The 11689-nt window shown below is 44.7% G+C and overlaps 1 protein-coding gene across 3 annotated transcripts in view; it reads right to left on the reverse strand.

The window, feature by feature from the left end:
* The window catches only part of SLC2A12 (solute carrier family 2 member 12), a 59733-nt gene that overhangs the window by 28781 nt on the left and 19263 nt on the right, over positions 1-11689 (reverse strand). For 2 of the 3 annotated variants that reach the window (XM_019831260.3, XM_003986576.6), the window contains exon 2: positions 9983-11314. In XM_019831260.3, the coding sequence (XP_019686819.1) occupies positions 9983-11314 (1332 nt within the window). Of the gene's footprint in view, positions 1-5575; positions 7086-9982; positions 11315-11689 lie in introns of those variants that run through there. The other variant, XM_019831261.3, reaches the window with a different exon arrangement.

Below are 11689 nucleotides of genomic sequence, written 5' to 3' on the forward strand. Positions count from 1 at the left end.
CCAGGCCCTAGGTTAGGCTGGAGGAAACAACAATGAACAAGACAGAAGTTGTGTACGCATAGGACATATAGTCTGAATTAGTTGCACCAACGTAGAAGAGTGGACAGGTGGATGTTTCTCAGCCTACCTCACACCTTTCACCAAAGCTTCAGGACCTTCTCTAAGCCATGTCTGGTTTCCTAGGAAGCTCTCTTGACTGCAGGTAATCCAGAATTAAAAGATATTTTAAGGCCCAAATCTATTCGTTTTAGTCTAGACCCAAGTGGAATAGTGTATAGAAGGGCGGTGACGAGGACCATGGCATCATAATTCAACATAGGGCCATGAGGTACTTCCCGTGTGTCCTGACATGGCTTGAACAAAACGCCTGCTGCGGTCAGTGGTGGCATTATCAGAACTACTCACGTCTTGTCTGACATTTATTAGCATAATAACTAGCTGTATTGAGTCCACACTGGACGTCAGGCACTGAACTAGGAATGCTTGATAGAGATTGCCTCACTTAACCCCACGATTACACTGTGAGGCAGACAGTATTGTCCCATTTTCTAGATAAGGAAATTGAAACCTCGAGAGATGAACTGACTTGCCCAAAGTTCCATACCCTGGACCTGAGATTCGAGGCCAGGCAGTCAGATGTCAAAGCCTGGTCCGAATTCAAATACCCCGTGGTACAGCCTCAACAGGCTTTCTTGCTGTTCTGCTAAATCTTCAGTCAAGCTCATGTCCCCTCAAGGCCCCTTGACCTGCCATCACCCCTGATTCAAACTCTCTGCCCCCAGATTTTCACACCACTTTCTTCGTACAAGCATTGGCCCAATGTCACCACACCAGGAAGGCTTTCTGTGACCTTTCGACCTCCTCCACACAGGCTGTTCCATTTATCCTTTCCATTATTTCTTTACTACTCTTACCTAAAGCTAGATGTGAGCATTTCTCTCCTCTTGACACTGTATCACGCATGTAGTCATTTTCTTGCTTATTGCCTGTCCCCATCACTGGGCTCACGAGGGCACATCGTGGGCCTCGCTCACCCACCCCGAATCGCCACACCACTGAGCCCCGTATGTCGTGGGTGAGCAATACACATATGCCGCATAAGCGAGTGAACTGATGACCCACCCCCCCCCCCCCCATCGCTGCTTCCTCCCTCTCCCTCCTCCTCTGGGTCCCCGCAAGTCGCTTTCTTGCTGGAACTTCTGCCTATTTAGTAGAAGGGCTCTGGGAGGCGCATTGGTGGCACCTGTCACTCAGCCTGCGGTGTAAGGTTGTGCTTGAATGGGTGAATACAAAGGTAGTTAAAAGATAACAGCCACAGTCTCATTACCGAACTTGGCATGTGACGTCGGACAAATTCCTTCCATCTGCTTTCATGAATAGAGACTAGTCATGAGATGGAAGAGGTTAATTCATTAATTTATGAACATAGTAAGGTTTGGATTTTAAAAAGCCCTAATTATTGTGAAAAGAACAGCCACACACATTTTTCCGTGTTATGGTGGCCGCTTCAAGGAGGGCTGGGTTTCTACACAAATGTCACCTCAAACGAACTCATGAGCTAATAATTCCACGCCTCGGGTTCGGGCTCATCTGTGCTTTACTTTTGAACGTGAGTCAAAGGGAAATCTTCCTGTGGGTCTATGTCCTCACGGTGTAAGGGACCTCTGGTTCAACCCTGATGTTTGAACCATGATGGACAAATATTCTGTAATTAGAAGGAGCTAAGTGACGATCAGGACCACCCCAGAAGCACAGGCGAGGGCAAGATTCCGATTTTGAACGTATTTTAAAGTGAAAAACGAGGTATGGAAAGTAGAGTGTTAAATAAATGTCTCTAACAGAAGCAGTGGCATCTATATCCCGATTTCTTTTGATGGAAGAGTTTTTGGATGAATAACAGAAAAATGGAAGGCAGAGACTTTAGGCCATGAGCCGTTCAGCAAGCGGATTAAGACTATGGATTCCTTCCCTGAATAGTATATTAGACGCATACAATAAAATACATAAGATTACTTGGTACGGACCAAATTCATGCCCCCTCCTGAATTCAAATTCTAGGCCGAGCTTTATGATGTTACACGGAGGGAAACAGAGGACCAGAAAACAAAATGATGTAGGGCATGTACTTTAACCTAAAAATAGAAACACTTTTTTTTTTTGGCTGAAGAAACTATGTTGTGATCTAATACAATTAAGGAATGTTGTTCTAAGCCAATCCAGATTTAAGAAGACTTAATAAAAACAGTTTAATCTTGCTTTCAATTTTACTTTAGAAAAGCAGCTAACTCCCTTTATACACAAAGGATTTGCATCTATTACAAGCAATAAACTCTTTAAATGAAATACCTGGGCAATAATCACATCAGATTAGTAAGTTTGATTATGCATTCAAGATCTGGTATGAAAACCTTGCTCCTAATAAAAATCTTTAAACTCCAACTGGCTGGCAAGGTTTATACTAATGCTCTAGAATACAATTTTGGTGACCAAATTGGGATTCCTAGGTTACGTTTTCTTTAAAAAGAAAAAAAACTACAGGGGCGCCTGGGTGGCGCAGTCGGTTAAGCGTCCGACTTCAGCCAGGTCACGATCTCGCGGTCTGTGAGTTCGAGCCCCGCGTCGGGCTCTGGGCTGATGGCTCGGAGCCTGGAGCCTGTTTCCGATTCTGTGTCTCCCTCTCTCTCTGCCCCTCCCCCGTTCATGCTCTGTCTCTCTCTGTCCCAAAAATAAATAAAAAAAGTTGAAAAAAAAAATTAAAAAAAAAAAAAGAAAAAAACTACAACATAATATACAGACATAAATGACTGACTCTTGGCAAGAAAAAAAAGGACAGTTACCAGATCCCTTCTGAAAACTCTAGAAGAATCAATAACCCAAACCACGTGTATGAAATAACCACTGGTTCTCACCAGAGGGGAAGATTTGGGATTCTGCCTCAGACTGCGTGCCCCCACAGATTCATGAGTGAATACCCAATCTTTAGGCTTCTTTCTTTCTTTCTTTTTTTTTTTTAAATAATGTTTAGTTTTGAGAGACAGAGAGAGACAGAGCATGAGTGGGGAAGGAGCAGAGAGAGAGGGAGACACAGAATCCGAAGCAGGCCCCAGGCTCTGAGCTGTCAGTACAGAGCCCTGTGGGGGCTTGAACTCACGAACCGCAAGATCATGACCGGAGCCGAAGTCCGACTGAGCCACCCAGGCACCCCTAAGCTTATTTATTTCTTTTACTCAACATGTACTTATATGGCACTCTGAGTGCCAGTCTTTAAGGACTTCATTATGAGCCGATTTAATCTTAACAAGGCTATGATTTAGTTATTAATCATATCCATATTTACAAGTGATAAAAAATGAGGCACAGAGAAGTTAACTAACTTCCTCAAGGTTGCACAGCTAGCAGAGTGGAGATTCACCTCCAGGCCGCACCCTACTCCAAAATCCACACTTTTCCTTTTCTTAGTAATTGAACCCATATCTTGTTACCTACATGTCACCCAGCTCAGTCGTTGGAACTGCAATTATAAGCTGGGGAAACCATGAGACAAAGGGTCATTTCTTCTCCCACACCCAAACCTCCTTCAACCATGAGATTCTCTACCTCCTTAGCAGAAAGAACTCTCTTCTCTTTCTAGCAGCAAAAGGTAGAGATGTCCAAGAAAAACTGGGGCTACTTTTAGATACTCTGAGTCGGAAATTCCCCAATAATGCTTCACGACTTGACAAAGAAAAGCCCTAAGTGCCTCCCACTACCTCTTTTCAAGGCCTCCTCACTTCCCTATATCGTATCTGACGGGCCAAACCAGAAAGAGATATTTTGGAAATATGCCCAAGTGATGGATTGTTCCGCAAAGAGCCTCGCGATGGTGGCCAGCAGGGATAGCTCATATGGTGCCTCGCCTGCCCTGGAAGGCTTGACACACGTAAAAACCACACTTCGAGATCTTTCTTACGTTTGTGTCTCATTTTAAAACTCCTTTTCCCCCAACTCCTCCTCTTAGAAACACACATGCCTTCCTTCATGGTTTTCAAACAGACTTCTGTAGTGCTCACTTAAAGGAGGAGAAGGAAAAAAAATAACATGAGATGTCATTTCTTCCCCCAAAGGCCTTATTCTAATAACGATGTTTGGTTAATAAGCCAAAACAAACACAACGAAGCAGTACACTTCATCATTAAGGCCTCGGTGGTGTTATCACACATGTGACTTCCACTTACACCAGACTCAACAGCATCCCAAACAGTCGCCCGTGCTTCAACTCACTTGGCACTCACTCTACCCTGAGAGATCGAGCAAGGGTCATTACGCACAATTCATAGATTAGAATCAGCTTCAGAGAAGATAAATGGCTTTAAGATCGCACGGCCCGTAGGTAGAAGAGCTGGAATTAGAAGAACCCAGCTTTTCTGATTTTACATTCAGGCTCTTCCGTGGCCCCGGACCAGACCGCTCTCCACTAGAAATACTTCGTAGTGCATACAAACAAAGACCTCCAAGAACCCGAGTGAATTCCTAAAGGAGACGAGACTTATACTGAGCTCTAAAGATAGGAGGGATCTGGGAAGAGGGGAGGGGGAAGGAAAAGGAACCATAACAAGGGGTGTGGAGCCGTGGAGATACAGCAGCGCCGAGAGGTAAAGCGTGACCTCGCTACCCGAGGGCAGGGCTGCCCCTTCCTTTGCTGTCCATTCGGAGTCTAGACGTGCTTCTGTATGAGTGGTGGCACCAGAGCACAAGGCCACTGACTACAAAATGGAGCTGGGGAGATGATGGAGGGCCTTGGAAATCATACCATCTTTCCCTCAGTGATGGGTGAGGGAGTAATAGAAAGAGGATGGCTGAGGCTCCAGATGCCTGGGGATCTGGTCCCACGTCTGTGTGCCCTCAATCTCATGGACTTCTTTCTTTTCTATAAAAGGAATACGTTGGACTAGGGAATGTCTAATCTTCGTTTCATCTTGAAAGGCATTGGACTTCTCTGATGTGGTAGAAAGCAGGAAACCATGGAAGATTTGTGAGCTGTAGTGATATGAGGAACATGGTGTTTAAGGGGGCCCCTATGTGGGACGGGAGGGCATGGGAAGGATCTGCAATGTAAGAGAATTACACGAAGCGCCTGCCGGGAATCAAAGAGCGAGCTCCTAAGGGGTCGACTACGATGGCAGAAACGGGAAGGAAAACCTTAACACAGGAGGCATTGGTGAGCAGCAACGCAAGAGCGTTTGGTCATTGACTGGATTGGGAAAAGGCATTAGAGCATCAGACTGAATGACAGACAGCGTGGAAAAGAAAGGGCCGTGCCCCCTGGTCTCAGGGAGAAAAGAATTCAGCACTGAGCTTCTTGCATGGGGCTTACAGTGAAGCGTCAAAGTGGAAAAATCCCGTACTCGTTAGGAAAAAAAGGAGCTCGAAGTCATATGCCACGATAGAACTAGAGATAAGTGAGAGTCATCAGCTGCAGGGAGATGATGAACATTCCTGAGAAAATAGATGTGGAGGCTTTTATAATGCATTAGCAAAAGAGTCTTTTTTGTTTGTTTGTTTTATAGCTGAAGAAACGAAAGCCAAGAGACATTAATTTAATGATCTCACCTCTTTTTCAGAAGTAGATGGAATGGAAGCTAGTCATACATGTTAACAACTTAATAAATATCTATCACAGGAATAAGAGAAACAATAACAGAAATAAATATCTATCACGGCATTTGAAGACAGCATTCAGGGCCCTTGACCTTCTGGAATGTTTTTGGCCACATTCACATCTATTCTTTCTTAGTCCGGAGTTCATTACTATGGCGGTTTTGTACTGCGTCCATTGAGCTGAGCTGGAACTGTGTTTCCCAGAGTTCCCTCCCCTGGGTAGTTCTGGTGAGGGTTGGCCGGAAGAGAAATTTGCACGAGGCTTGGAAGGCCAAAGTGACACATCAGAGCCTCTGCTGGGTCCTAGACGTCACTAGGGCTGGGACCGGCTGCCTTTCCCTGCTGGTCGTGAGGACTAGCCAATGGCACCCAGTCTCCTCTTCTGGCCTCTCTTGCTGCTGTCAGGGCTCTACGGAGAAGGACACCTGCTTTTCTGCGGGTGGCCAGAGTCATCAGAGTCGATGTGGTGGGAGACAGACGTGGGCTCCAGTTTCTTCTCGCGGATTCCAGTTTGTCGTGGCTTTGAGGCCATCCTTTCTTCCCCGGGGCTCTGTGTGAGGGGCAACCCTTGTGACAAGTTCCTTGTCCCCTATCACTTACAGTGGTCCTGCTTCCCCGACAGAGCTGCTCACGATCCCTCCTTACCCAGGCCTTCCTATGCCCTGCCTCCCTCTAATTGACTGTACTTTGCATCTTCCACTGATTCCCAAGGGCCCATTAGCCATCAGAAAAGGGTGATGAAATTTTAAAACACATCTTCATTTTTTTAAAGAGACAGCATGATGGACAGAGAACCAAGAAGGCAGTACTAGCTACAAGGAGGTTTGGGGGACACCATCTAGGGGCTTCTGGTACCTGACCGTGGAGGCCTCCACAGCACCCAGAACTGCCCAGTCACTAAGCGAGAGAGAAAGAAACTCCTATCTTATTGAATTCACTGTTATTTCAGTCTTTGTTAGGGCCGGGCTTGAAATCTAACCAAACAACCAGTAAACATTATCTTCGTCAACTTCAGTCATTCAAGTAAGTACACATCAGAAACTTCTGTGTTCTTATCATTACCCTCCCTCTCTCTTATCCTGCAACTCAGCCTCATAAATGTACATGCTCACTTACCCAGCAGAGCTTCTGAAAAAGAGGGACTGTCTCTATCTTGCATAAAATGCAGAGTGGAGCACTGAAACAGCCTCATGTGATGGGCAATGACACACGATTTCCATTCATTCTTGCCTCTACAGCGTCCTCATGGAGGACGGAACTAAAAGTAATTAACATTTATTTTCGAGACCAACAGAGGCCTGCTTATTCTTGCCTGGGACGAGGATTAACACTGAGTTTCAGAAGACGAGTCTTTTCAATTATTTGAGCAAGTCACTTCGTTGGCCTCTGTGAGACCCAGTACCGTCATTTGTAAAATTTGGTGACCATTCTTTCTTCACAGGCTTGTCCTGAAGGTAAAACGAAATACTTCAAAGTATGTAAAACCTTCCTAGCACAGTATTTGACCTAATAGGTGTCAATACGTATGAGTTGGATCTACAGCCTAAATTGTATTTTGAAAGAATGAGTAGAGAACACTATTTCAAGAATCCTAAAGGGTAAATAACAAACAGCTCCCAATAATTTCTTCCAAAATCAAACGGAGTTTGCTGAAAAGGGGAATTCTTGCTCTAATACAATAATGTATCAAATGGGAAGCTAGTGACGGAGAATTTGCTGCGTGTTTTCAAAGTTACCCAAAAAGTAAAGACAGAAAGGGAGTAGGAGCTCATACCATGAGTATGTGGGTTCTGGAGGTTTATGATCAATGTCTGATATAATATGTACCATATCATCACCTCTGTTCACCTGAAAGTTTCTCTGACTTAAAGCAAGAAAAGCATCCTTTCCTTTTTGCTCACCTTTCCTTAGATTCTTAGTTGATTCTTGATATTGTAAAAGACTGGGTCAAGAAAATTGATGTAAAGAAGATTTTTAGTTATATGATGAACGTATAGGAAAAAAAGACGCTGGCAAAGGAAATCAACGAGACAATACCACCTGAAGTTTATCATATGAGTAAAACTTATTGTACACCTTCATATGGAAAAGCTCACAGAGGAGCTTGAGTTGTTCCTTGGTACGAGACAACACTTATATGTTGCCCTTCTGGTGGAGTTCAAGGAGCTTCTGGGAATAAAAGCGTAAGATGCTCTCTCGAATTTCATTAGCTTTGTGCATCAGAGTAACCACGTAAGTATTGTCTGCACCGCATGCATGTTTGTGTTCCCCATAAAATTCATATGTTGAAATCCTAATTCCCAATGGGATAGCATTTGCAGGTAGGGACTTTAGGAGGTAACTGGGTCATCAGGGTGGAGCCATGAGAAAGCTAGCTAGCTCTCTCTTGTCTGTCTCTGTTTCTGTCTCTCTCTCTGTCCCTCTGCCATGTGAGGACACACTAAGAAGGTAATGGCCAATCACAAACCAGGAGGGGGGCTCTCACCAACAACCAAGTCTGCCAGCACCTTGATCTTGGACTCGCCAGCCGCCAGACGATGAGAAATAAATGTTTGTTGTCTAAGCCATCCAGTCTTTGGTCTTTTGTTATAGCAACCCAAACTAACTAAGATAAGTGTCCCACAGATACACACCCAAGATGCCTGATTCCTGAAATAATAGTCGAAACCTGTTTTCAGGAAACTGTTCATTAATAATATTTGCCATTGCTAAGTCTTAACAAGGAGGGCCAGGGTTCAGAAACAAGTCAGAGAGGTCAGAGGCTGATGGTATTGTAGAATTGACTCGTATCTGCCCATGCACAGTCCCTTAGAAGGAAATCCATCAACTCACAGTGCCAGATGAAGGGCCAGCTCTGGTCGTCCATGGTTTGGACCATGTGGCCTAGAGGTGTCCTGAACAACCACTTATGACTGCGTCGCAAAGGACAGAGCCCATCAGATTCCTTCTCTTTCTCTGGAATTTGAAAGAATCAATATCTAGAGACTGATCTCAGTTAGATGTGGGAGTAGGCTGCAAAGTGAGGAAAGAGAGCAGCTGTAGAGGCCATATAAGTCATGTGCAAGTCCAGGTACTAATTAACTGAGATTAAGGAGGCCAAATCGGCTGGTTGCTGACCAGAAAGAAGCAGACACAGGGAATATAGTTCCGTTAATTCAAGTATCATCTCCTTGAAGACAGGGACAGTGTCTGTCTTGTTCATTACGATTTCCTCAACATCTAGCATAGTTGTTTGTTATTAAAAAATGAGTCACTTGATACATATCACCTGAACGAATAGTTAATGACCTAACAGTAGATCACCAGAGCAAGGCCTAAAGTGACTTTCTTTCTAGGAACATTGTCAGGTCCCGGAACCAGAAACCTAAATCTGTCCATGAGATTCCCTCTCCTTCAACATAACCAATGTCTTCTCATGTTCTTAAGCTCCAATATTTCCTTTTATCTGAGCAACTCTGCTTGGTTCCTGATCCTTGTAAACAACAACAGCAAAACTTTGTGGGAGAGAGGAAGGAAGAAAGCCAGAGGGAAAGAGGGAAAGAATGGGGGAGAGGGAGAGCTGTAGGAGTTGACTTATACTTCCCTAAAGAGAAGTTTGGATTTTGTGTGTGAGGCTAAAAGACGAGGAACTGCCACCGACAACCTGTTCTAGAAAACCGTAGAGAGTTTGCTCAAGTGTTTGAACTTTGTCATTGGAGTAGACCAGCTATATAAAATAAAACAACCGTGTAGCTATCTCCCTGTAAATTGTTTATATTGTATTGAATGGGAGTAACTTGACTCCCATTCTCCTGCTTAATGAGTAAAGTGCTCAGGGAGGTTACTCTGGTGATAAAACATACAGTACTTACAGGAATAATCCACCCGCCTTCCCAACTCATCGTTCCCTGTTCTTCATTATCACTGAATGCATCCACCAGTGTGTCTTTGAGAAAATCTAAAAGCTTGATTTTTTTCTTCCATTCACGAAGACACTCAGGAATGATATGGGAGAAAATGTTATTCCAGTAAACTGCTTTCATAAAACACAGATTTCTTGCACAATACTCATCTTTTGAGGTCTGGTTTATCCCCAATCAATTGCTATTAAATTATCCTCCTGCGACAGATAATGGAAAACTAATCCTTCTGTTGAATACCAGCCCTGCACATCTCACAAGAGAGGTATGAGCCAAGCATACTTTCCACATGAGTAGAAATGTCAGGTGGCCAGTATTATCCCCATCTTACGTCTAGTAGGTTTATGTGCAAGGTACCATAGCCATAAGACGTTCTGATGGCCAAAGGCAACAAGTTAGCATTCATAAGGGCAAAGAGGGAAGGAATAAAAAAATAGGATACTTACTTGGTCCTAGACCAATGGAAAAAGCAGCAACATAAACAAGCAAGCTGGCTAAGGAAAGCCATTTCAAGAAAGCTGGGACGTCCGCGGGATCTGTGACTATCTGGTATTGAGCTTGGCTCAGTCCAGTATTTGGTAAGTGTGTCACTCCTTTCTTATCCATGTCATTTCTCATGGGCATTAGGGAGCTTTGGCTGCGGGCAGTGAGCTCCTTATAGAGCTCTCTAAGAGTGTCATCACTGGCTGACAGGTTTCCGGGCCCATAGAACACAGACTCATCCAATGATTGGTTGACAGGGCTATGGCTTCTGCAGATATTGGTGAAGTTCATGGGGATGTTGAGATTCACGATGCCCATGGTCATCAATGAAGCTGCCATCACAGAGGAGCCGATACAAAGGAAGGTTTTGCTCCCAACGTGGTCTACAAGAAGAGTGGCGGGGATGGTGCTGATGACCTTGACGACCCCAACCCCAGTGGAGGCGAGGCTCGCTGCCTCATTGCTTTGGAAGCCAACGGACTTCAAAACAGTTGACGCATAGAATAATATGTTTGGCTGACCAGTGACTTGCACAAAAAATACCAATGTTAGGCCTATCATTATCCGGGTCCTCATGTTGTCCTTTGATCGAAACAGATCCCAGAAACTATACTGATATTCATCTTTCAGGGAAGATTTGATCCCAGTGAGTTCCTCAGTTGTATCTGAGACGGCTCTCAACCTTCTGAGAACCTTGCTAGCAGCTTCCTCGTGTCCTTTCATCACCAGAAACCGGGGACTTGGAGGCAGAAAATACATTGCAATGGCCTGCAAAATTCCCAAGGGAATGACAAGGCCAAACATGTACTTCCAGCCATGGGAAACATTGGCAAACGCATAATTTGAGATGTAGGCAAAAAGTATGCCGATGACAATCATCAGCTCATTCAGTGACACAAGCAGGCCTCTTCTGTGTTGGGGAGCAATCTCTGCGATGTAAACACATGTGGCAATTGAAGAGAGTGAAATGGAAACCCCTAGAGCAACGCGTCCCGCTATGAGGACCGTGTAAGATGAACTGAGTATCAACACCAGGCTTCCGAGTCCAAGTAGGCAGGATGACAAGATGATGGCAGCCCTTCGTCCATATCTGTCAATCAGGACCCCTCCAGTGAGAGAGGCGAGCAAGGCCCCCATGAGGAGGGAGCTCACAACCATCTCCTGCTCGTGGCAGGTTAGGGCTAATAAGGTTCTTATCTGCAGAAGGGCTCCAGAGATGAGCCCAAGTTCATAACCCACCAGGAGGCCACTGACAGCAGCAGTGACGGACGACAGGAGAGTAAACATGCCGCAACCTACAGGCAGAGAGGAGAGACAGAGAGGTCAGTTCTGCACCATTAGTTTAAACATTTTATGTCTGAATGGAGACTCAAGCTTGTGTGCGTAAGCTTTTCGGAGCACTGAGTATACACACACGCACATTAATATAGTAAAGTAACATATTAACAAAAATGATTAGATATAAATGGAAATATCCTTTTTCTTTCATCTTTGGAGGAGAGGGGTGAGGACATTTCGGAAGTCATTTCCTTCTATTTGTGGTGCCACTGTTGTTTTTCAGTGGCCAGGAGACAGCTACGCAAGATAAGCAGATGACAGATGATAAAGACTGAACAAACAAGAGCAACCCCGTTTGGTTCCTGCTTTGGTGTTGGATCAGAAATTCAGCC

Source organism: Felis catus, chromosome B2, assembly GCF_018350175.1.
Source record: "Felis catus isolate Fca126 chromosome B2, F.catus_Fca126_mat1.0, whole genome shotgun sequence".
Classification (NCBI taxonomy): domain Eukaryota; kingdom Metazoa; phylum Chordata; class Mammalia; order Carnivora; family Felidae; genus Felis; species Felis catus.